At 39.3% G+C, this 27,872-nt stretch overlaps 2 protein-coding genes across 4 annotated transcripts in view; one reads left to right on the top strand and one right to left on the bottom strand.

The window, feature by feature from the left end:
• Fas1 (fasciclin 1 Fas1 domain-containing) overlaps positions 1 to 27,872 on the top strand; it is a 411,004-nt gene that overhangs the window by 352,242 nt on the left and 30,890 nt on the right. For all 3 annotated transcript variants that reach the window (XM_076317366.1, XM_076317367.1, XM_076317365.1), the window contains exon 8: positions 26,297 to 26,539. In XM_076317366.1, the coding sequence (XP_076173481.1) occupies positions 26,297 to 26,539 (243 nt within the window). The remainder of the gene's footprint in view (positions 1 to 26,296; positions 26,540 to 27,872) is intronic.
• The window catches only part of Orc3 (origin recognition complex subunit 3), a 142,037-nt gene that overhangs the window by 89,993 nt on the left and 24,172 nt on the right, over positions 1 to 27,872 (bottom strand). The window lies entirely within an intron of this gene.

The raw sequence follows: 27,872 nt of genomic DNA, 5'->3' as shown, positions 1-27,872 counted from the left end.
CGTTAACGCGATATTTCTTGATAAATTTTGCGAAAACGCGGCGTTTAAATTATAAATTCGCGTTCTCCTTGAAATTCACTAAATCTACCTTTGGTATTGCAATAAAAATAACCTCGAGTTGCGGAACAACGCGACTGGAAACTCCTTAGAACCAATCGGCAATGTTCGAGATTGTAGAAAATATTTTTACTTTGAATTCAACTTATCAAAGTACAGTATTGACATCTATAATATTTAACGCGCACTTTTTTGCTTGCAAACGCAAATAATTTTGAATAATGTAAACGTAGTGGTTGTGAACGTCGGTGCTGCCATCTCAGACATTCACCAAGAGATACGAACTCCGAAGAGCGTTTATTTCCTTTTGGTATCACGTCCAGACTATTTTCCCGCTAAGTTTGATGTTTAAAAAATTCAACGAACCACGATGATCGCTGCCACACGTGATCCTTACGCAAACAACTCCGTCGGACGTGAAAATAAAACGTCGCGCGAGACCTTTTCTCTAAACTCACGGTACGAGAATAAAGAAACGACGAGACGAGCGGGAATACTTTTAAAAATTGAAATTATCCAAATCGGTCTTGGTGGAAGGTCAATATTAACGAAAAACACAGCCAACTGAAAATATTCGTACGTTTCGATTAAAAATTCACATCGATCCGTTGAAAAATCCAAACGGACAATCGAGGGTCGTTTGCATTTAATTTAACGATAATTTAATAATTATTTACAACCCGTGAAACACTACGGCCAGTTCTGCATATCGAAGTCGCGTAATTTGTTTGACAAACGGCACTGTCTCGCTCTTTTACGGGGATTATTAATATTTGAAATATTATGTGTACAGAAATTTCGCAACAATTGCGACATAAATTGCGCGAAAATATCTCGTTCGAATTGCGAGGGGAGTGTGGCGTAAATCACGTCAGTTGTTGCATTTAATAATTACCTTGCATCACGGTACAATCCACGGGAACCGTGATTCGCGTGCGGAGGGAAGTTAATGAAACTTGCGGAACAATTTTTCTACTCGTGCACAAAGGGTACGAATGTTTATCGTATCGATAAAATTGTGTCGTCCGGTGTTTCCATCGCGTGGAACACGCGCTCGTGTTTCCAGAACCGGAAACCTCGCGCTTTTCCTACATTTTCGTTGACCATGTTCGAACAGTTCGAGCAGTCAATGGACAGGTCCTCGACGAAATAAAATCTTTAAGCTCTCTCTTACGTAAAGAGAAGCGGGGGGGAAGAGAGAAAAAACCTCACGTGAGTAGGATAAACGAAGTTTCACGAGGTCATGAAAAGTTTCTTATTCCAAAACGTGCGAAGACTCCCGTCCTTCGCACTGTCTCTTCGAGCTTTCCCTCGTGAATTTTCCCTCGGAGAGAGACACCGTTCTTACACAACTTCGTAGCTTCTCGAAGCCTGTGACAACGCGATCGACAGCTTTCTCAAGTGGAAAAAGTTTCGTGTTTCGTAGCTCCGTGGAACGGGGACGCTAATCGAAAATTATGCGGACCAATTTGTCCTCTACGAGTTCTCTCTGTTTTTGTTCAATCGGGTACACTTCCCACGAGAAGACAAGAATTGACTGACATTGAGATGGGAGAGAAGAGCTTTTTCAACGAATCCTGCCTCCAGTTTTAACATTCGTATCTAACTGGTCGTTTATTTTTCAGACAAGTTCGTATCGAAGCTACACAACAATTTTGTAGTTCTCAAATTTTTCATTTTAGGCACTTCTGCCATTTTTAAACAAACTATGGTGTATATTTAGTATTGATTTTCTGAATATTTGGAAACTATAGTATATATTTAATTCTAATTTTTTAAATATTTGGAATGCTATTGCACTTACGAATTGGATGAATTTTGTAGCTTTTGGATCGATTAAAGAACCAAACAGAAATTTCCTTTTTACTCGATTTAACTTTCGAAAAATCGAAGATACTCGATACTCTATTGAAACTCTCGGTTAAATTTCTACTCGGACTTATTCGTTTCTCTGAAATTGAAAATTCGAGGATTCTTGAAATATTTAAAGAGTTGGCAATTTTTTAAATCGACCACCAAAAGAGGAACACAAACGGTCGATAATTCACCGCGAAATTATCGCGTTCGTCGTGTACTGCTTTACCAATTTGTGAGAAAAATTCCTCCGAAACGGAGGTTTAATTATTCCGACGAATTTGACGATTTCGCCGGCTTCGCGCGAGTGATTTATCCAGCGGATGAATTTTTCGTCTGGAAGAGGTTCCAGTTCCAGGCATCCGGGTGTTTCCGTCAGTAGAGACGGATGAACCGATATAAACGGCGTCCGAGGAAAATGCAATAACGCGTTTCGACCTTTCAATTAAAAGACAGAGGCAACGCAAATTGCCGACCTTGCGGCCCGACGGCCTTTTAAATTTCCCCGCTGCCATTTAAAGCCCTGCTTAAACCGTTGCCTTATCCCCCGCGGAACCATCTGGCGAAATAATTAAAGGAGGATCGCATAAACCGCGCATTATGCCGCGACTTCGTTGCTCCAGCGCTCTCTCTTTCTCTCTCTTTCACTCGGTCTTGGTTCTCTTGCTCCTTCATTCATTTCTGTCGGTTGCAACGCGCGCATTCAGCCATCTAAATAAAAACAATTTCGCGAAACGACCGCGATTTCGTTATTACGAGCTACAATGTTAATATGTCCGAACGCCTCCCGTCTGAACAATTTCACTGACCCCCGGGGATTCTTGTTAAAATTATGTAATCGTTAAATCGGACCGTTCAACCTTCGGAACTTGGATTTGGATGGAACTAGAGGATAAAAATCGTTTATAGGGCAGTGGTTCCCAAAGTTTTTCAATTTACCGTCCGCACGGTTTCATAAACTGGCCTTCGGTACCTCCCCCCGAGTCTATAAAAATAATATTACGACCGCATTGAAAAGCGCTTCGAGGAGAACAGATGTGCCTGAATACACGCGTCGCGTGATTTCGTATTTGAAGAAAAAGAAAAAAAAATGGTCGTATCATTCTGGAAGAGCGAAACGATACGCCTTTGTAAACAATATCTGAGACTCGAAGTATTGCTTAGATACGAAATGGTAACAAAATAATTGAACACTTCGAGTGTATAGATTTTAAGTCTTCGATTATTTTGTAATCGGCGCGTAGAAGGAAACGTATTATCTGGAAGAAATACGAAACCGTTTGACGTGTTTCCCTGTTATGTTTCCTTGAATTCGATTTAAATTTAAAATTAAATTTAAATACATGTATTTCTATATACAATTTTCTTCTCGTCCAGTCTGATATTATTATTAAGAATTGCTCACTCTTCGATTACAAAATACGTATTCAGATCGAAGATGAAAATTATGCAAACCGTATGGATTATTCAAGTGCATTGTCCTCGAAAATTTTCGTTACAGTGATATTGCATAAATTGTACGAAAACGATACGAAAGAATAAATTATTGTCTGTGAATGTAACTTCGTTAAACGGGTAACAGAATAGTGTACATAAAAAAATGTTGAAAAATTCCAACGGGAATGCAATTAACGGGTAAACCCTTTACGGTGACGAAAATTCCAGGGAACCGAACTTGTCCAAAGTTCGATCGGGGCTAAACTTGCTCGATTACTTTCGAAGTTCCGCATTCCTTAATGGCGCGAAGGCAAATTTGATTCGTACGAACGGGTCTCGGAGCTCCTGTCTTCGGCGCTTCGCGTGCATGAATTTGCCATCGCGCGTGCACTGATAACGTGCGATCCGTTGAACCGTCTGTGATTACGAAGAAACTGGAACGCACACCTGACGCTGCTCCCCGATTACTCGAGTAACGACTTTTACTTCGTGAATAATAACGATTCGACTCGGGACCGCGAACGTGCTCGAAATGTAATTTCGCCCTTAGGGACGAAGGAAGATAAAACGGATGACACGAAAATCTTTCCACGAGATGATAAATTGAAGCAAAATGCCAGAGAGCTTAATACATTGATTGGTTAAATGTGTCTCATCGGATAAATTTATGCTCGATATTATATCTTCGATAAATTTATGCGTATTATATAATTGGATTTACCAGTGTGTACATATTCTGGTCGAAAGTGTTTTGTTACTCGTGTAACGAATTAACATTAATAACGAACTCTCTATTCAACGAGATCTCGAAACGAGGTTATCGAAACACAATCATCGTGTTTGCTAATTTTATTCTCGTTCAATTGTTGTTCGATAGTATATTGCTCGTTGTGTGCAAATTCAATGAAAAAGAAAAAATTAATCGGAAAATGTACAAGTTTCAATATACGTGTATAGATTCCGATCGTTAAAAGTATTTTTAAAAGAAAATAAAGGAGACGGGGAAATGCGTATGCAAGCAGAAAAAGATAAAAATTGTAAGTTATTATTTGGTTAAAAATTGACGTACGAATTAAGAATTGAAAAATTAATAATTATTACGGTCAATGTTGAGTGACGTCCCAAATATGATAATGCAATATTTGAAAATTTTTTACTACTGAGGTATGATAGTAAAATATGTTGTAAAAATATTGTACTGCCGTTTAGTCAAGAGGAAACAAACGATAAACGATCGAAACATTTAAAATTTGTTCTTCTTTCGAACAAATCCTTTTTCTTTATCGGATTTAATAACTGTGTTATCGGCAGAGAAAGAATATTAATATTTCATAGAAAGTATGAAAGTTATCTGTACGATTTTATCTATAAGCAAGTTTTATTTGATGAAATCACGTACAAAATCAAATTACATTCGTGTACAATGAGACGTGTATCCTGTTTTCGACTACATCCCCGCGTCTCCTTCATTTTCAGCGACGACGTCGGAATTGCATTACCAAATAGATCGTGATGCTAGAGGAAAACAGACGTTTCGCGAGCCATCGCATAATCAATGGAAATCTTCGTTTTTATAGAAATTTACACGCGATACTTTAAAGAGAAAATGTGACGAAAATACCTTCGACACAGTTTTGTACATTCATTTGTTTGTAAAATTATTTTCAAGTAATACTGCGTATTATTTTCAATCAATTCTAGTAATACTATACGATACGTTTTCTATATTCATATTCGTTACAAATTGTCGCACAGTAATATTCAATTTCCACTACAAACCCTGTTCTTTCGTTAAAAAAATTAAATTGTCTTGTTTCTTTTGGGGAAAAGCAATAAAGCGACGAATTCTTTCACGGAGATACGTACTCGATCTTCCGATTGGTCCCCATTGTCTCGCGTTATCGAGTAATCGATAATCCCGTCGAACTGCAACAAATATTGCACTATTCCGTCACGCGTATATTTTTCTAAAATCAAATTTCGTTGCTAAAAATAGGAAAATCGAGTTACCAAAAAAAACATGATCAGACGTAACACTCGTACAAAGGTAGAATTTAGCGTTACCATATTTTTAAATGTATTTTTCAAATTAAATGCCTAATCGTTCTTGAAAGTTTTGGAATGAGAATAGATTTCAAAATCGAGTATCAAGTATTTTGGAACATTCTTAAATAAAAATACTTTTCGAAATTGACTGCCAATTATTCCTGAAAATGTTGGAACAAAATTTATAAAATCAGGTATTAATCGTACCTGAACGTTTACGAATAAAAACACTTCTTAAAACGAAATACCAGACACTTTTGAAGATTTCGGAATATCAAAAGTATATTACGAAATCAGATATCAGTCGCTCCTGAAATATTTACAACAGAAATATCACTTGGAAATTGGATATCGATTGCTCCTGAAATTAATTACATCGCCAGGAAGTTGAGACTTATGTCCTACATATTCTATAATAATAAAGACGCTACAGTGGCAGTGAACAATTCAGCTTTCTCGAACCAACCTAGACAACCTGGTCGCGGTGGAGTAATTTTCCCCTAAACTATCTTACAAATCGAGTAAACTCGATAATGGTGCGGAGATCGTTCACGTGTACCCCTATACAGGTGCACGGACATTTGTTTATGGAGTGTACATCCGTGCAATTGACACGGTAGACGCATCGATACGTCATGTTTGGTATAGTAGACGTGACCGACACGTTGACACTTGCAAAATCATAGGCGGTAATTAATTGTCAAACCGTCGGGCGACAAGTGAACGAACGTTTCAATGCGGTGACCGTAGATTCGTGGCAGAATTTTACACACGCCAGGTCGACAGAACATGATACGAAAATGGAAAATATCGACGAGAACGTGCCAGAATATATCCCGGCGCGTGATACTTTTATCTAAACGAATGCGTGGGAACGCAATCGAGTTCGGGAACGAAATAGAAATTACGTCGAATTTACTCGCGACCGACTACACTCGCCTTCCGTTATCCAGCTTACAGATAATTTTTATCACACCTGTACTTGTACCTTGTATCCAAAATCCGGCCCACATTTCGACCTCATAAATATCGCCAAGTTGAGAATCTCGCAGAGAAACGATGGAAGATACGGTGATATTTGTGAGGGGGAAATGCTCACGAGAGAAATTATTTTTACGTAACGGTCGCCTCGATCGATACGCACGCACGAGAAAACAATATTCGATACACGGTAGACGATAGAAAATTCTCGACGAACGTTACAGACGTTTCCCCGTTTCACGAAACGAATGATTTCTCTCAGTTGTTTCACCACGGCATATAGAAGACCAACCGTCGCAGCCTTTTGATACAGCAAGAATTTTTACAGCACCCCGTAGTACACACTGGAACCGTCGTACGACAGAAAGAAACACGAAGAGATTTTTTTTCCACCCTCCTTCTCTTTGCACCACGCAGAACAAGTTATTTGCAAGCGCTTGAGTCGACGCGGACGGGCGTTCCATTGGTGTTCGCGCGTTCCCTGTAACCGGGGTGTGTCGCGAGATTCGCTTGAAAACGGGCCGAATGCGTTCGTTCAACGGCGGGGAACGCGCGAGCGTCGTTGAAACGCGAATCTGAAGCGATAGAAAAAATGTATCGGTCCAGTTCTCCCACGTCGGCCACGACGAACGAGCCGAACTATTGTTCTCGTATCACAGCAGTGTCTCTTACAGCGAACAACCTAATTACAAGTTTACCTTTTTTCTGTTTTCTGTTCGCTTCTTATGTTACGGACCAACCCTGGTTTCTGGTTTCTCTGTGCAGTCCTTCAAGGTAATTCGCCGCCAGCTTTTTCTCTAGTTTTCTTCTTTCATTTCTTCTATCTCTATCTCGCACTCTCTCGATATATACATAATACATGTACATCTATATATATATTTTTTTTTTCTCTTTTTTTTTTCATTCGTTCACACCACGATGTCTCTCTACATGTATCATTCGCAGACGTCTTGTCGAGCAACTTTCTTTCTCTCTTCTCTCTATTTCATGACTCTACTTCATTCTGTCTGCCTCTCTTCATGCCCTGTTTCTCTTTCATGTGCTTTCTTCTCGCAACATTTTTTCGCTCATCCTCGATCTCTAGCCCATTTAGTGCATCCGCTTGTACATACACACACCACGGTGTTACGCGTCCTTTGCGCAATATTCGCGAATCGTCGCACGTGTCCGAACGTTTGGAGACGGAGAAATAGTTCTACGAGTTGGAGTGTAAGCTATGTGCTCTTGAAGGAGAGTTTCAACGTTATGGTTGCAACCGAGCGTGAGCAAAAAACTTTGGCTTCTCAACAGAGTATATTTAGCCAAATTTTATTACCAATCTTCACCGAAATATTTAACAAAATAATATTGCAGAACACCTTTTACATTGTGCGCGAAAAGTATCCCTGTTTAACCGTTATTATCCTCCATTGTGAATCGTATCGAGCACCACTCGATATTTATTGATACGTATTGGTGAGAAGTAGGCTGTATTGGAATAAATAACGAATTTTGTTTCGTTAAACGTGATTTTGTTTAAAAATATTATTATTACGAACAAGGTCACTTTGACTGCAAATTGTGCCAAGCACGACCTTCACCACTCTTATAGATTGTCTCTCGTGCACTACAATAGAGAAGAACAAAAGGCACGAAGAAACACGGTAGTCGAATGAGGTAGGGTGGGGGTAGCAGTCGTTCAGTGGCCTTGGATAGCCAACATTTTCTGCCAATTTACCAAATTTATCCGAACTAGTGCGATATCAAGTTTTTGTCGAAGCATTTTAATAAAGGCAAAAACGTGAGAACATTTTTTAAGTTGGAATTGCACTTTGAAGTTTCTCTTTTGTCAGAAGTAATTAAATTAGTAATATCGTGATAAAAAGTTAAAATTTCTAAATCTCAAAAATTACGAAAACATGACATTTGTATTTTAAGTTTAACTTAAAGATCGATACTTGAATTCATTCATACTGTATCAACGAGGGGATGTATTGTATTACGGATATTACTAATGGGGATAGCTCCTCAGTGACCTTCAGCGGCTAATTGATTTCGTTCGTACTACAATGACTTTCGATTTGCAATAAACGTTGAAACAATTCTTTAAAGAACACAGCTTATATCCGAAATCCTCGAAGGATCCCAAAATAAAGATCTCGAAACATTTTTCAGAATAAAACAGTTTGAAATATCCCGGTAACTTATTTTTGAATCAACTCGTTCTAATAAAAGAAAGTCTCAAACTTGTCCAAGATCTAACATACTTTATATTTGTTATTCCAACCTATCTCGTGACCAAAGATGGACAAAATTTACTTCTAACAATAAATAAAGAATGAAAATTAATAATATTTTATTTATACCCGACAAATATTATTAAAAATAGAGTGTATTTAACCAAATTTCATTGCCGAGTTTTACCTAAATATTTCTCGAAATAATATTCCAGGATACCTTTCACGTTGTCCCTGTTTAACCGTTATAACAAAAATGAATATTTGTACAATATGTGGATATGAATTTTCGAGGCGAGGAACCATTTCTGTGTCTCCAACAGTGAAAATCGCTTGGTGAGAAACGCCACAAGTGGACAAAAGCACGTCACGACACATATACAGAGGAACACGCAGTCGCGAGAACAGCTGACCTATCCGAACGCTTTCGATGTGTGCCTGCGTTTCTGTCTCTTCCACGTTTGCTCCTCGCACACAGCCGGGCAAGCTGAGAACAAGTAGAGCAAAGGACGAAATGACACTGTATCGATTACCAAAGCCCGTGAAAAAACGCGGCCACGCCGATACGCTGATTTTGCATTTCATAGCCTAGTGTTTTTTATGCGACTCATTGCCTCCCTTTTGCACCTTTTCGCCGTACCGCCGTCGGCCTCGTCCGACACAATACACAGTGTATCGTTCTTTTTTGCTCGCCACGCCCGCCGGATTTTATTTTTGCGCGCCCCTTTTTTTCCGCGTCGCCAACCCTGATGCGATTTTTCCGGCCGTTCTTCCCCGCGCGTTTTCGCCACGCCCGCGATATCACACGATCCCATTGATGAATACCACATCGACAGTCCGGATCGAATTTCTTCAGTTTTTGTATCACGTACGTCCATCGCAATGAATTCTTGGCGATTTTTTACGCGATTCGAGTCCTCCGATACAGTAACAATTGTTAACTTATAACCGTCGAGCCACGAGAAAAATCGATTTCTAACAGAAATTACACGATTCCGATTTAAATAATATTACAACTGCACACGGATTATTGCATCCGCGAAAGGGATACAGTATTCCCTCGTTAACTGATCAAAATTTCCCCCCGATTAGTGGAATCATGGTATATTCGCGATAGTATTACCAATAAGTTGACGAAATTGACACGATTAAAATGAGTCCAAATATGACCTGGGTATTATTAATTACATTTAACCACCAGTTAATGAAACTAGTAAGAAAATTCTAATTTCCAATTGATAAATTTTTTAAAATAATTTGAATAACATATAATCATAAATAGCCCTGATAGAGTCGTGTTTGGACTCGTTTTAATCGGGAGGATCTCGCAAAATCATTGGTAATATTTTAATGAGCGAAGAGTATAAAAAACTAAGATCTCTACCTTTCCTCAGTAAGTGGATTCGTGATCAGTTCGAGGAAATATTGTACACAATTAGAAGTTGTAATACGCAGAATTTTATTCGTATCACGAATAATAAATAATAACAGTTTATCCGTCAGTAACGTATAAACCATTATTCGTATACACAAAGATGGTTATACGTTACTTACTATTTAGATAATTATCTTGATTAAATGTTTCTTTAAAATTATTCGATCAATACCCTAGCCTCGTTACATTTGCTCATCTGCACATCGAAAATTGGGTATCAGTAGAATAATTTCGAACAAATATTAACCTAAGCTTATTTATTTACCATCAAAAATTTATTACCGATGAAAAGAAACTCATCAATTACTCTCACTCGTTATTTATCATTCGACTAAAATTCTGCCCAGTATTGTCCAATGGAAAGTACTGTTGGTAGCTAAAGAGATCTGTTCAGCGAGGTATTACAAATTTCGAGATACTCAATGGTACAATTATTTACGTTTATTGAACGCAGGTAAATAATTTCCCCTGCTTCGAACCAACAGCACGCATTCCACTGAGAAGTAATCTTTTCAGCTACCAACGGTAGATCTCGTTAAACCGCGCAACATTCATTCGACAATTCGATCTTCGTTTAGACAAGTGACATACGACCAGAGTGTAAAATCATCCGGTATTACGCGAAAGCTCGCATTTATAGAGGGAAATTCTCACGTGACGGAGTTCCGAGCGAATATCGAAGTAATCCGAGTCGGGTCGGGCCACGCATTGACCGCGGACTACAACTACCCACGAACTCGTTCGTCTTGTTTTAACCGCTGAACAGGTCTGCGAAGTTGAAGAACATGTCGTTCGCGAAAATTGCTCGCGGCTTCCCGCGGTCGTTTATTATTCGCCCGTGGTAATTCGTCGCGCGGCAGGTGTCCGACGTGGAAAACCGCGGACGCGGCTTGCGTGCGCCCCCCTCTCCCCCATGCACCACCATGCACCCCTGTGCACTCCTGCGCTCTGGCTGTCGTCCTTTTGCGCCCGAGTCTGTTCCGTCAGTGTTTTCTTTTCGTCCCCTCACAGTTAGACATGCATGATCAGTGTACTTGAATCCGTTGTGCATCGATATGCCTGTCATTTGCTATTTATAAAGAAATAAAAAGAAAAAAGAAAAAAACCGATCCAATTTGCAACGATGCATCCCCTACAAGCTAATAATTAGAGGTGGATTCGCGGTATCCGTTGAGCAACCGTTCGTCGATATTCGGTCAATTGATCGTTGATACACGGTTAATTAATTTTATCCAGCCGGTTGCCGAACGAATAACGCGAGTACGCCTTCAGAAGGGTCATTTTTCACTTGAAAAACATTTCATTTGAATATAATTCCCGTGGAAATAATTTCCTTCGAGGTAAAGTCACCCTGGAAAATTCGTGTAACTTGTACTCCTTCCCGCTAAAACGAGAGAAAAGAAAAGCCCCTTTAAACAGGAGCCTCGTTTCGAGCCGTTCGGGATTAAATGCGAATTTTTCAAATTGAGAAACGACCCTTGCCGCTCACTGAAATCTTCAATGTACATTTTGAAAAGAATCGAACAAAATGCGTTACTGGGATACTTAAGCGCGTCATTCTGTCTAAGATTCTGGAACGCAATGATCAATCGGTGACAATCTGAGTAAAAGTACAATTGTTAACGCGCAATCGTGACTTGGGAATTTTTTATGAAGAATTTCGAACTATACGTTATCTCGTACACGTTTCGATGCATGCTTGCTACTCTGTGATTGTGCGTACGTACAGTACATACAATACATGCACACGATTGATGTTTTCTGGCGACCTAGGAACACCAATTTAAGATTGATACATCGCTAATTGGAAACAGAGATCTGCGCGGTATTTACAATTTGAAAATCATTTATTACGCAGCATTCGACCAATGGGTCGTGATAAATTAAATCGTTAAAAGTGAAACACAGTGACTCGTAATATTGATTCATTGTTTTTAATTATAAATTACTTTCTGTGGTGTCTCTGATACGATTAGAAACGAAGATGGAGATACAAGTAAAAATATAATTGTTAAACGTCGGATCCATGTTAATTTATGATTCTTTTGTTATATATCGTTAAAGTTTTCCGGAGTAGAAAGAACACCAGATTTCTAATTGATAGATTTTACTGAAATTTGAACATTTAAAACGAGAAAATAAGGTTTCCTTTTCAATTTTTTTTCTTTTTTTTTCGTATTTAACGACAACTCTGTTCACCATGCGCAACTGAAAAATAATTCATTGCCTAACTCGATAAAACTTCAATCTAGTCGGTATGTGACAAATGGGAAACCCTAGCTTGCAGACATACGACAATAACTAAAGTGAAATATAACGTGTCCTGGTTCAAGTTGAAGGAAGAAATCGCGTAGAGCGAAAAATCTTTTACGAATGTTCTTCGCGCAGAGACAACGCTCTACAAACAAGACTCGTAAATTTCGAGCCACGGCTCCTTCGAGAAGAACCGTGCTTCATCAGGTGTAAATGCAGCTATATTTCTTTTCGTAAAAATCTTACGTGGCCGGGATTCGTAGCTTGGAAAAGAAGGAGAGGAACGTCTGCTCTACAACTCGGCCACGTGATATTTCTACGGAATTTTTCAATATCACGAACGTCCGCGTACGTGACTGACACGGGATTTTTTTTTATACAAATACAATCGCGCAAATAAAACAGTTGTAAGATAAATTCGATAATAAAATGACGAATTTCCGATGTCCGTGTAGAGACGGAGAAACATTTTCACTGTTTCGATGCATAGAAACGATCATCAAAAGATATTGATCATTTAAAGTAAAAATGGTACTTTTGAAATTACCAAAAGCAAGATAATTATTTTATGTTTTGTATTAATAGATCTTGTTTTATTTAAGGTATATATGATCGGGTAATTGTACTGCAGTTATTGTACTTAATTTGGGCACCGTGATTAAAGTCGAATAAAATAATGTTCCATTTATTCAATTTTGATGTTATACTCGGATTTTTGTGTGAAATGTGTTTTATGTATCCTCAAAGGCAAAGGAATAATTGGATGTATTGTATTTCTAAAGAATCGCCAATAAAGTCAAAGAAATATCAATAAAACGCCAATTATTGGAATATTGATTAGCCAAATGTACGTTTGCGTGAAAAATTTTTTTTTATTCGTTCGAGAACAGTAGTTAATTGTTGCCTGTATATAAAGCTCTGTAAAAGTTACAGTTTAATGAAATCCAAGAACGAAAGAATTTAGAATATTTGTTTTGAAAACGATGAGCTGGGTGCAAAGAAATTGAAAAATTAATGATTATTGTACTGTTGATAAAATTCATTTTATTCGATAATTTTGATCCATGAAAGAAAATATTTTAAAAGTCATTTTGCGTCAAACATGCTTCCAATTTGTATTGAAATTGTTTAAATCAATTACCCACCATTGTACAATATTTGTAGTTATTCAGTTCTATTTTTTCAAAGGTTTTACAAGTTTTATTTCCTGATTTTTGTCTTCCTCGTAATATTCACTGCATTTCTTTGTAGCAAATACACTACCTTCTTAAATCTTTGTATTTCAAACATTTCAAAAATTTGTTTTTTATTAGCAAATAAGACCTGCTACCCACCACCTGACTAACGAAACATGTATGAATACTTTCTTCCTTATTTACTACTAGACTACTACATTTTTTTCACAAAATATACATCTCTTTTCAAACAACAATGACATATTATTTGAAACAATATCAAAGTTTTGCTACGTGAATTCTCTACTTGCGAAATATGTACGTAACTAACGAGTGCTCGAGTTTTTCTTTGTACTCCTCTCACCTTCACCAAAGTCATAACTTCGCTGTCAATATTAACACCCACGTATTATTTTTGTTCACCTTCAAAAATATCCTAAAATAATTTTCGCCATTTCCTTTTAATTCGATTAACTCGAAATACAGGTATGTTTGTTCATTCTCCAAGTCGATTCTTTCGTGGACTCCACCATTAAAAAAATCGATACTCTTCAAGTATCGAACAAATATTTTTTCAAATATTTCACGGTATATCAAATATTTCAAATATATTGTATAGAACGCCAATATACTTTCTCCCTTGAGTCGAACATTTTTATTTTTAAAGAAACCGAGATTTTTTGCGCGATAGTGAGTCCTCTATATATTGAGCAACGAAAGAATACAAACACCAGCATTTTACAGAATACTGAAAGGTTCGTTTGAAAGTTGTCCTCTAGCAATGGAAATTAATTCTGTAACGAACAGTTCGATAGAACAGCCGACCGTGTTGGGCACAGCCGCATTCGTTATCCACGTAAATATTTTGTTGTTCGAACGCGGTCCTCCTTTACAATTAACGATTGCAACTCCGTATACCACTCCAGTTTCATTTTATGCACGGAGAGCACAAAAAAGTACAACTGTGGAAAAATAAAAGGCATCCATTTGTTACACATCGAGAGAAAGAGACTCGATCTCGTTTAAAGGAAATGTTGGCTACAAGTCGCTCCATAAAAGGATACAAAAAACTACATTATTTTTTTTAATTTATTCACAGTACTTCACTACTCGTATTGATGAAAAATGCATATCCAAGTGATTTTCACATTTATATATTGGAAAACATTCTTGATAAATTAATATCATGATAGTATACGACAGATGTAGAATAGATGATAGACTCGAGTTTCAAAAAAATATTGCAGAATTAACGCAGACATAATCATCAAACAGAGCAGTCAGGCCTGATAAAAGTACATAATCGATAATGATTTATAACTGATTATGAACTTGGTACAAACTTGGTATATCTATAATTAAACCTAACCATTGACGAATGGACTTAATTCAGACCTAACTCACATATAGACTATACTTAACACAGGTCCGTCCAAATCCTAGACTACACTTAACACAGATTCGCCCACATTCTAGACTACACTTAACACAGATCCGTCCAAGTTCTAGACTATACTTAACATAAATTCACCCAGGTTCTGGACTATACTTAACATAGTTCTAGCCAAGACCTAGACCATGCTCAACAACTATGCTAACAAGACTCAATTGAGACACGAACGAATACAGAAACAACCCAGCCCAGTATTCCTAATCCAGATCTACCCAACGATTCAAAGAAACAAAACAAGTACCATCTATACGAAATATTTCAAATACTCGTGAATGTTCTAGACTATACTCAACATAGATCTAGCCAAGACCTAGACCATGCTCAACAACTATACTAACGAGATTCGATTGAGACACGAACGAATACAGAAGCAACCCAGTTCAGTATACCTAACCCAGATCTACCCAACGTTTTAAAGAAACAAAACAAGTACCATCTATATGAAATATTTCAAATACTGATGAATGTTCGAGTGACTCACAACGCCATGCTGAGCTCTATCAAGCGTGAAGGATTAAACTACGTCGAGAAGAGTCCGATAAAAATGGTCGGACGTATATCGAATGAAACGCAGCTAAACAAAAAGCTGCACACGGAGATGAAAGGCGACGGAAAGGGGAGTGGAGAAAAATTGTGCGTGAGAGAAGATAGAGGAGCATTTCCGACATGATGAAGCGGCGAGCCTTATTGCTCGCCGCGAAAAAGGATGGCTTAAAAGCCTCGGGGAAAAAATCTCATTTCGATGCAGCCGTTCATTCTGCGGCCGTTAGTCGCTTTCTCGATACACCGAAAAAAGTTCCTTTGGTAATCCTGCCGAACCCGGTGCTCGCGTGTTCCTTTCTCTCGATCCTTTTTCATCCTCCCACGCCCTGAACAAAGCATTTCGATACGTTGGTCGCGAGCGAAAGCAATTTATCGAACGAATTTTCTGGTACAATTATCCCCAATGCCTTCATTTTATTAGATTTATATTTGTTTAATAAGTTCCGGACGAGACGGAAAAAAAAAGATAAGAAATTTTATCGAAAGAAAACACGATTGCTGCTCAATTTCTCAGCCATCAAAAAATGGCATGTATAGAGTGTACCACACAATTGGAGCGAGCTGTACCCTCAAAATGTTTAGAGGTATAGAAGATAATTGATCGAGAAAAATTAAATAGTTTTCCATCCTCCAGCTCTTTATATTATTTTTTGTCAAGAAAGTATTTCCCTCTTTATTTACTTATGTGAATATTTTTGGAAGATGTTCAAATGGTCCATCATTATTTTGAGAAAAAATTTTCAATAATGTGGAGTTCGATTTAAAAAACAGTGCAATTGGATGCATTTATATAAATATATACCGACGACATACGAAACACCAACAACTGTTTCATTTTATCTTATAATGGTTTCTTATCGCCAACATTTCCATAACGCTGCGTCAAATATGGGAAGATCGGTATTCCAATATATGAGATCGTATTCTATGCATCACAACAGGATAAAAGAAAAACCTGAACGAGGTGTAAATCATCTCTCTCTTGAAATATAGCTTCTTTCGAACGTGTAATGGAAAGAGGGCAGTTAACAGGAAGGTACTGCGTACCATAAAAACTATTCAGAGATGTACAAATGTCTTGCTAGACGTTAGCATTATAGAATAGAATATCGCAGCCTTCGCTTAAATTTTGTAGAGAATCCTTCTGAAACGTTCGGAATTTATTACGGGAGAGGAAGAGTTTTTTCAACGCGAAACGAATTGTATTTAGAAACTTTCGAAAACACCGCTTTCGATTGATTTCTAGTTTAGAACGACTGTACTAGATAGCGATGATGAGAATGTTAAAAAATTCGACGACTTTGTTGAACATATACTTTTTTTTTTTGGTGATTTGGAAACAGCGCTCGAATGAATTCTTAGCTATTGCCTGAGGAATGCACCGTCGTTTCTTGCAAGGAAGATTTGCGGTGATCGTATACCTCGATCGATCCCAGACGCGAATGACGCTCAATCTCGTCAACGATCGTCCTGCTTCGCTGAAAGAGACTTTTTTCGCATAATATATTCTCCTCTCTTTTATTCACACGCTTTGTATATTGCCTTCTATCGAGCGACACCGTAATTCGCGATACATCGATAACTTTTTATCATCGGTCCCTTTTTTTACGATAGACCACGTAACACATCCGAACAGTATTGCAATTACGTATGTAGCAGCAGTAATTGACGCTTCAAGTATATCCACGTCGTTAAATATTAATTTTTACTATACTTCCACTTTGTATATTATATATATATATATAAATATTTCAAAATGGTCCAGGCGAAGTGTTACGAACTTTTTATTTCTGCAACTATTAAAACGGAGATACAGTTTTCTGACGTTTGCAAAGAGTGGTCCGCTACGATTGGAGCAGCATCAATTGGTCTACTTATAATATCATAATATAGTATCTATAGTCACCTTTTGTCATTACGCGCAAACTTTTTAATGCACATTCTCTATTTGCTGTACAAAGATGCAAATTGATAAGTGCGTAAAAGGAAAAATCGCATTTACCGTAATTCACAATGAAGAGCAGCCTTGAGAGACCAAATTGACTTTGTCCCGACTATCTTGTCTCGGATTGATGCTACGAAAAGAATGGTTTTAAAAAATTGAAAATGACCTCGGAATCTTGGAAAAAAATCACTTAAAGATCATATTTGCACTGTATAATTTCATTTGCAAATTCCGAAATAAAAAATTTTCCATCTCCGATAAAATTTTGTAACGTATTCGTTAACGTGGCATCAAGGCCGAGTGGACCGCTCATTGTCGCTATTACGTTACTCCGAAGCAAAAAAAAAAAAAAAATTACTTCTCGTTCTCGAAAAAACCTAGCGCGTTTCGACAATCGCGAATAAATTTCATGGCGCTTTTTATCAATTCCACCTTCTCTTCGCAACTTGTCGAAAACGATGCTCGGAGTTTCGCGGGACAATTTCCGAAAGAGATGTGACATCTCCGAGTTTAAAAGATACAGAGACAACGAGTTCGTAACATCGAACGTCCACCATGTACTCGCAGTTCCAACCCACACGCATCGTCTAAAGTCTCTGATTAACGACAGTTCACACACCCCCGCCCACGCGCGTCCCCGAGACTCGAGAGACCCGTTGCCGCAAACTCGAGCGAAGCACGAAAGAGAGAGAAAACACGACTCTCCCAGAGAGCCGTGCAAACACGCCAAGTGGATCACGGGACTGAATGAAATCTTCCTTGTAAACCGCCAGTGTCTAGCGAGAGTACGCACTGCACGTTGCACACCTAGCCTCTGACTGTTAGCCTCCCTTGAATGTCGCATGTTGTCAAGGACGAGAGCACCGGTACACGATGTTGGTCGACGAATCGCGGAGTACCACTCCGTGCGACACCGTCAGTCATGAATAGAGAAAGCATATTATAGCCCTCGTGACATTCACAAAAATACGGCATAGCCACGATATCTCATGAGACATGAATCAGTGCATTCGATCATGAACGCTGTTGCCATTCATCCCCCTTTTTGAATCATCTCTCATCACGCCTGATCTATCGCTAAAATTAGACTACGTAAGAAATAATCTCTTTAATAATCTCATAAAACGTACGTTTAATCCCGTAGGCTAACTCTGTGTTTTCCGAAGGGTCTCCGTTCGTTCGGGAGCCACACGTCGCCTTCTTGGATCACGATTCGTGTTGTGTGCGGGCCCGATCGACGCGGCGCTCACGGGAACGAAGGAAACCTTCTTTCTTCGCTAACATCCCCCCTACCTACCTACCTACCCTCCCTTTCCGTGCGTGTGTCGCGTTTCACGGGAAATTCCTTCCGCGGGGGAGGTGGTACTCGTTCGTTTTCGTTCCCGTGAACGTAAATGACAGCTCGACCGACACGACGATCGACGAAACGAGAAATTTCGTCGCCATTTTCATCGACTCGGGACGATTTCCCGCGAAAAGCCCGCTCGCGTACCCGAGGTTCTTTCTCCGGTTGCAACTTCGCCTGCTTAAATTCACGCCGGAGATTGCGGATCTAAACGATTCATGGACGCGTGTACGTGTTCGTATATGTGTGTGCGTGTACAGTTGCGCGTGTGCGTGTGTGTGTGTATGTTTGTGCACGTACGAGGACCAAAAATTGCGGAAGCAACGATGGTATCGACAAGATTGATCGCCGCGTCGTTCGGCCGATCTCGTTCGCGACGTTACGACGTGATCCACGAAGGTATTCATATTTTATGTGCGATAAGACTGTTTACAGGACCTTTCGTCGAGGTGACAAACCTCCGACAGCAAGAGTAAGAGGAATAAAAAGAATAAAAAATGATAGAACAGTACAAACTGCGAAGACGTCCTGCGACCGTTAGACAGATATTAGCATGCAACCCGATATTTTTAATCTCTCGTGAAGTCGAACACGTTCCAATGATTAAGTTCGAGGTTGTTCGTGTGTCGAGCACCGGAGATCTTCGATCTTGGCGATGAAATTCGATAGTCGAGGGTATTATTTTTGTTTTCCTTGCCGGGTTTTTATGTCGCGCGTTTCCGGTGGACGAAGCCACGGGCATCGAGTACCTAAAAATGTCTCGAGGAATGAATTTAAGAATGTGCCAGGAGACTTTAACGCGACGCGTAATGTATTTTGGGTGCAAAACGAGGTGCGGTGGATTTATGTATCCACGTGTTAGCTTCTAACCGTGCGCCGATATACAGAATCTCCCATTTAAGGAGACCACCCTGAATATTTATCTTATCGGGAGTAAATATTTATTCTGCAGGAGCGGACGCGCGACGGAACATTTTCTCGAGGTCGTATATTTCCGGCTATCAAAATCATTCGTCGAACTGTACATTTTTATTCACAACGTAACCTTAAAGACGGTGACTTCTGTATTGGTTAATTTAAAGAATTTTTGAGTCTCGAGAAACAAGATCGTGGTAGCTGCTACTTCGAAATAAATATTTTCATTCTCCGGAAACTTTTCCTCGCGACGAAAATATTACAGTGGTCGCGTTAATTGGGAGACCTCGTGAAATCAATGAAGTACGAAGTGTATTGAAACAATCGATTGACAATCGAAGCAAAGAAACTTCAAGCGTTACAGTTGAATCAAAATCAACTGGCTCCTCGAGGTCACCGAAGAGTTACCCCCACCACTGCTCAGCTACACCTAAGCGCCATGTCTCGTCTCGCGCTGCCGCGCAGCTTTCACGCGCAGGGAGGCGTGGCGTGGTGCCATGGTAGGTGATCGACGCGATCGGCGGTGAGGGAAGTGACCTTGCACGACCAATTGATTTTTTCAAACTATAATCCGTGTCGTTGTCCGTGACTAGACATGGTCGAATAATCTATTTAATCGCGCCGGTTATTATCGCGATAACGATTTCCATCGGCACGGGGCAGCCGGCAATCGAGCGTTTAATTGCGTGCCGATATTAAATTACTATCGGCCACGTGTCCGACTCTATTACACCGATATTAACGCTCGGTGTTCTCTCCCGCAGTCGACTGGCACAAAAGAACGGAAGCAATTACACTGTAATCCCCCCACCTCCTCGCCACTATCTTTCTGGTATCCTCTTCCCCGCTCCCCCCTTTTTTTTCGTCCACTGTGTCGCGAACACTGGCACACTCGGAAGCCAACGAACGGATTCGATTAAAATTTCAATTATCGTCGATAATTCAAGGGGCCTTTTTCGTTTGATTTGTTCTGTACCAAGTTCCCTCTTCTGTAATCAGACTCGAGGGAACACGGATTCGAATTTTTTTTCTACCACGGCTTTATATTGCGATCATGTAGATCATTCTCCGAATCCGATTGAACATGTTTGTGTATCGTCGTTATCTACCTTCTTTTTCGTCCACTTTTAACGCGTTAAAGTCGCGTTTCTCTACCGAACGTTATTTTATTTCCATTTAGTAATACTTATAAACTCCGGCTACTTTATTATCATAAATAGAACTGCCAATTCCCGTGGTTCAATGTCCTTTAAATCTGGCGCCAAGTGACGTGACTATAAATCGACTTTGAAATTTTAGACACTGTAGACAGGGTGATTAAGAAAGGTGTTTAAGGCTATTGAGACGCAACACTTACCAAAGGGAGTAAAAGTACTTAATAAATTTTCCGTTCTTGCTAACAAGTTCTCTTTTACGTGTAACCATTTTCTAAAGTTGATCTAGAATTTGTTGTACTCCTTAGAGAATACAATACAGCCCTTAAACTCTCTGACACTTTTTTCAATACCCTACAATACTGATTGCGTGTAGCTTGTACGATCTGGATGAGTCAAAGGAATCAAGGAATTTAATTCTACAGTGTCACGTCACTTGGTTTCCCAACAGCAAAGCTCCTCTTTTCGATACTCTGCCCTCTATCGGTGCGATATTAATGTACACGTGTCGAATTGTCCTTCGTCTGAAGGAAAACGACGTCAAAGGTTATTGGTCGCTCGGTCGTAGCGTTCTTCGAAAGAATGGAACACAAGGTAGAACGATAGAATTTGCTCCGTGAGAGAGAGTAGAGAAGCGAAATCCGCGCGAATCCCTTTTCGTCTCGAACTAATTGCCGAAACGAATTTTCTATCAATTGTGTACATGTGTTTATTACTCTTATATTGACTCAATGATGTTATTCTGTGGTGCTTTGCATGTCTCTATTGGACTCTGCATGTCGTATAGGGCATCGTAAGTACTTAATTAAATGAACTCATCATGAGACTATCGAATACACACGACACTCCGCAAACCTCCGATGTAACGCGTTTGCTGCGTTGCGACAGTCGAATGGGCGATTCTAGATCGGCCGGTCGTTATTAGTCGTGTATCAAGCTTCTGTTGGTTTCTCTAGAAAACGTGCAGAAGGTAGTTAGTCTGTAAGAACAGTCGGAACAATCTTGCGAACTCTACGTTCTCACTGCTTCGTGTCGTTTACGAAAAAAAAATACAAGACGGGATGCTTGCGTTCTCCTCGGGACGAACTGAGTAACTCGAATAAATTGAACAGCTCCCAGAGAGCAAAGAGCATATTCTCTCTTGCGGTTGATTTTCGAACCACCGACTGTACTTACTGTATTTTACTTTTTAGATTAATTTTCTAGATGTAACTGCGATTAAAACGATCGTCTACGTAAAAAAAAAAAAAATAGGGAAGGACGTTTCGTTCTGCACGATCCGAATGCCATTTTATTTTATCGAATGGTAAGAGAAGCATGAGAGGCAATGGTGAGCTAAACAGATTCTAGAATTAAATGTGGGCGATTGCAATCCTTAAAAAGTACAAAATTTTGGAAAGTAACGCTTTGAGAATTAACTGTTAATCGAGCAAGCGTCAAATCTTCCTTTTTGAGAACAAGTTTTCCACTTTGTTTTTGTTACGAATAAACTGTTATTTGAAAGGAAAAAAGGGAACGATAGATGTCGTGAAAATACTCGTGACATATTTATAACGTTAGAGTAAATATATATGTTGAGACTTTTGTGACAAAATTCGAGCAGACTATTTTCTTTCATTTTCAATTAATCCACTGTGTAATGAAAACCCGATAAAATCAAAGGAAAAGCAATTAGAAATACCTTCCTCGACACTTCCCCTCTCGATGTTTCTGATTAAAGTCTTTTTGGCTTCATTAATAAAACAGCCTGCGGCAGTTCCGACAGAACGAGAGTCCTTCCGGTGATTGGAAACGTTTTCAATTCAAAGAGTCAGTTCTTCTTTTCTTTTCTTTTTTACTTTCCTTCGTACCCTTCCTGTTTTACGTTTCAATCAAGGCTCGACATTGTTTGCAAGAGGTTCTCTCATTAATTTATTCCCAGCGTAGGCACCTTAGAAGTAGACCAGTATCGTTATTATCTTGTTGCTTACCGATGTTAGTTTGACGATATTTTATTTTCGACGATACCCAGCTGGCGAACCAGCCGGTAGTTCTCCTTTGTTATTTCCTTTGCCCAGTGTCAATATTGTTTCTCCGTAACGCTACCAATGCCCGGTTAATCTTCTCCTTCGCCGCTTCCTGTCGGCCCAAGTCTCAGGAAACTCACGAAAGGGAGATTAACGAGACGAAGTCGACGGTAAAAAGTACAGGCTGACCAAACGAATCGTTCCATTCGATGCGAATGTTATTAGACGCAGTGTTAAGCGAAAATGGTACGTAGGTGAATCCGAGTGTAAAAATGAATCGAAAATGTAGAGTAAAATTTTTTTGCACGAGGCTTCATTTTTGAGAATACGAACTTTGAAGCTATACACGGAGCACGTGCACATTTCATCACAATTTTACTACAAATTTAATGTGTGCGCGTAAAATTTTAACGATTAACAATGGTTTCATTCCCTCGATATACACGAATCGCACGATTCGTTTCTTGAAAGAACATTCGACATTTGAAGTCCGATTTTTTTAAACGCTTTATTTGCTTTGATAAAGTAGACATAAAACTGTCTTGAATTTTCAGCTGCCAATTACGAAACTACCGCTGATGTTAATAATTAATAGCGATTCGTATCTCAGAAATATTAAATTTCATCTACTGTATCAATAGCAAAAGGACGAACGAGATCTACAGCTTCGAATTTCGAATATTCCAAGCAACATGTACAAAGAATGAAAAGGAAAATGACGGAGGATAAGTGCAAGTCCAAAAATGGAAAAGAACTATAGCTCTACAACTTGGAAAAAATCCTTGAGGGCACTGTCTGAACGTAATGGTGGAAAAGCGTGTAACTGATGCTAAAAAACTAAAAAAAAAACTTGACAGCCTATGGAAAGATCTTTTCGAAGTTGTCAAGCTGAACGGAACTCCTCGATAAAAGTCACAATATTGAATCCAACCAGCGACTTTTAACGAGTACAGTAGACAATTTTATTCCAGGAGTTGGCCATTTACGTCTCAATCAGAGGCTAAGCATTGCATGTGACTTCGAAGCATCAATACAAAATAAAAATATATATTTTACTTGTCATTATATTTTCAAAAATTTATTACCAATGGATTGGCGAGGTTCTCCAGATATAAACGAGTCCAAACACGGCCTCGTTCGGAGTACTTTGGAATTGTTCGTAATTCAAAATTTTCCAAAAATTCTCGAATACCATACAATTAAAAATACTCTAAATAGGGTTATGTTTGGACCAATTTTCATCGGGAAAACCTCGCCTAACCGTTGATAACTCACCTACGAAGATACAATGACAAATACTAAAATTTAATATCGTCATCAACGAACGATAGTCGACTTCACGTGCTCTTCGAGTGAACGTCACCAGTGGTCAAGCTACTTTCGAAACTTTTATCGAGATAAAAATCCGAGCTTTTTAACGAGGAGTTCCTGTACCGCCACAACCACGCGTCCTTCCAATTCCTTTTGCGTTGATTTTCTCGTTCGCTTCTTATTTTCCCCGTTCTCAGTCGTTAATCCGGTCGATGAGCGCCGAGAAACAAGGGAGGGAAAATCGGTCGTCGCGAACAGCTAATCACCGACTCGTTAATTACCAGGACCGTCTTTAATCCGATCGAGCGGCGTTCGATCCCCATTTGATGCGCGTTTAGCTCACTCGACTTTTCCTTTAAATCAGACGCCCGCGGATACAACAGCGAGGAAACTCATGATTATTCGAAACGTCAGCGTCAATGTTCGCGACATTCGTTTCCGTCTAGCGAGCTCCCGTGTCTCGAATCGACTGTTAATTAGCGAGACTTTGATCTACTGATACTCACTGCCAAACGAGTCACCCCGTCGCGTCGTGGAGTAACGTTCCAACGTCACGATGACTCGCGTGCGCGCGCGACTATTTGATCGTGATGCGAAGACGCGTAACGATCGCGAACCTTGTCTTCCCGAGTTGTACAGGGTCGTTCGCACGATTGGGACAGATCGTGAATCTCTTTTACGAGTGAATATAAGGAAAATCGTTGTTGCAGATTGAGCGCGGCGAAAAGCGTTGACAAACGATGCCATGAAATAAAACGGAACGGATTCGTTCGGTGCTAAAAGGACGGAAATACGACGCCCGTAGTGATTTTCTTCCGAATATGTATAATAAAGTGGCGGGTCGAGTGAAACAATTTTAAAGAAAATTGTCCAACGAAAAGTATCCAATGATTGTTTACACTTATTGATAATCTTATTCGATGCGAGTAGTAGAAATCGTTGAGAATGTGTAAGTTTTGATGTAAAAATTGAATAGAGAAGGTAGAATAAAATTTTTCTCTACGAGCCTTCGTTCTCGAGAAAATTAATTTTAAAAATTCGTGTAGAACGCGGGACGATTAAGTTGGAAGTATATTAAGTGGTCGCTCAAGGTTACTCGGAGAAGTAGTTCCCACTATTTCGTTTGATTACATCGAAATGATGAAGGTATTTTAACTAAAACAAAAATTATCACATCCGCAGTCGATGTCCAGAACGAAACAAAATTTATTGCAAATATTGAACAAATTTTTTCATACAGAATTTTCCCCTATTTTGATCGCGTTATACTTTATAACACGCTCGGACAATACGTTAAAAGCTTCAATTCAGCGATTGCATTTATTTTGGTGATAAAAAAAATCTATGTTCCATATGAAACAACGAATGTCAATTTGTTGTCCTTTGTAACGAAATCGTCCCGTCATAAAAATTCCTCGAAACAGAATAACGTCAGATAAACGTGATACACTCGGAAAAATATTTACGAAGGGGAACAACTTTTTTCCTATTTTAAACTAGAAAAGAGACATGGCCTGTCCCAATTGTACAAATCACTCTGTACAATGTTTATTAATTTTTTCATCGGGTATTGATGTGCGTTCAAATTCGTTCCTCGTATCTCGAAACATTTCATCGACAACGACTTTAATACCTACATAACTACTCCCTTAACTTCCTGGGTTTTTCATTCGATCGGACAACGCGAGTTTAATTGTTCTACAACGGTTTGAAGCTTTGTGTTTGTGTTATCAATAACCTCCCCTTGTGTCCTTTGCGAGCATTTTATTTGTCATCTTCGTGCAGGAGCGAAATATGCGAAACTGGTTGTTTTATCGTGCTTTATAAATATTCAAAAGCATTATATACCTCGAAAGGTAATAAATAAAAAAATACTTCTTTCAACTACCCTCTGTCGCAAAGCTAACTCTAGTCAAAAGAATGTTTGATTCGTTAACGAAACATATTTTAATTCTAAAAAATTTGATCCTACGTAACAATAAGTATTATCACCGCAAAATCTTCGCAAATTTCGTACTATGAATGCATCGAGGTTCTCCATCCTCTTTTTTTACGTCTTTTTTTAATCATTTTCATTTATTTCTTTTCTTTCTGTATTAACGATCCCCGTGTAGTATCAGTGTGTCGGCACCCCGAAATCGATAAACAGAAATCTATTCTCTACATTCAGGAAAAGGAGGACGGACCGGTGTACAAGTTTTACGAGACGATTCGTGATTTCGGCGAGGAAATCATGAGCACCATAAGTCACCTGCGCGACGTCACTCTGTTTGCGCCAAGCAACGCGGCCCTTGAGGAACCGGGTGTACAGCAAATCCTTCAGGACAAGGAACGCGTCAAGGACATCTTGAATCTTCACTATGTCAAAGAGCGACTGCCTCTCGACAAGATCAAAAACAAGAGTGTCAGCCAGGTGAGTTTGCTTGTTCTACGAATTTCTATCATTGTCGTAGGTTAAAGGACCTCCGCATCGTTTCGAACATACGATCGAAAGTTTCGAATTGCTTCAAAGATTTCTTGAAACTGTGTGATCCCGAACATTTCGCAATGTACGAGTAGAAAATCGATAGCTAATCAATTTTAATCGTTTAAACGATCTTCAGTGTCTAAAAGTCTCCAACGTTTCGAAAGTACTAAAGAGCAAAGCTATTTCGAAGTTAAAAACAGATCTAAATACAGGGGCCTCGATCTCAAGTCAGTTAACTGAGAAACTTCTAATAGACTTCAAGTTTCAACTAATCCTGGACATCCCAATACTCTTGATACGCCACAAACTGAAGACGCCATAGTCCAGATGCTACTTGACTTCTTGTTAGTTGGAGGATCCCGATAGTCCTACACTTACAATGATTCTGGATTCTGGTAACTTTCAAACCGACGAGAGACCACGTAGCTCGATATCGTACCTTGGATCTCGTAGAACCAGAAGTCTCTGCTAGTACCTTACGAGTATCCTACGTGCTAGTCAGTTTCTGGGATCAGAAGAGACCACACGATCTGATCTTCAAAATTATGGCACTCTTCCAAGTTTAGTCTTCTAAGTTTAGACTAAGTTTAGTCTTCAACCTGGTCACGGTGATCTCTGCAGACCGAAAAAGACTGCAAATATTCAATATACTAATAATCGTCAAGATTCTGGTAACACGATCTGATCCCCAGTATTTCGGTTCCTCTTCACCTTTCCAGCAGACCCTAACCTCATTCTAGACCTTAAGGATATGAGGGACCTCAAGGTTCTGATAATCCGTGAGATCATGGAGAAGCCCATATCCCCAGCAGTCCTTAAAGTCCTCTGTAGTCTCGAATGTCCTGTCAGCCTGAATGTCTCGGTGATCTTCGTACTCCTTGTAATCCCGTAGCTCACCGGGAATCCCCAAGTTCGCCACTCCATCGGATCTCGATAATTCCTTGGAAGCCTTGAAAGTGTCAGGGACCACGGACGTATCGAAAATTTGAAAAAAATTTCAAAAGAGACTTTGGATCGTGACGGAAAGCTGGCGAAATTTCAATGACTTTTAATCACACTGAAAGCGAAACGTTTGAGGCGATTCGAACCTTCGTACAATCAAAATTGCTTGCAATCGTGCAGAAGAGAGTATCGAGCATCCGTCGTTCGTTATTTGTGCCCCGTGTTGGAAGAGTTTTCGGCGTCAAAAAATTTTTATTGCTTTCCGTATTGCATATCATTCCTTTTAAGTTGCTCGGGTGCGTGTACGGACGTTGATTAACTCAATGTTTCTCTGTTC

Source organism: Ptiloglossa arizonensis, chromosome 7 (genome assembly GCF_051014685.1).
Source record: "Ptiloglossa arizonensis isolate GNS036 chromosome 7, iyPtiAriz1_principal, whole genome shotgun sequence".
Taxonomy (NCBI): Eukaryota; Metazoa; Arthropoda; class Insecta; order Hymenoptera; family Colletidae; genus Ptiloglossa; species Ptiloglossa arizonensis.
This window is presented reverse-complemented; position numbering and strand designations above follow the sequence as displayed.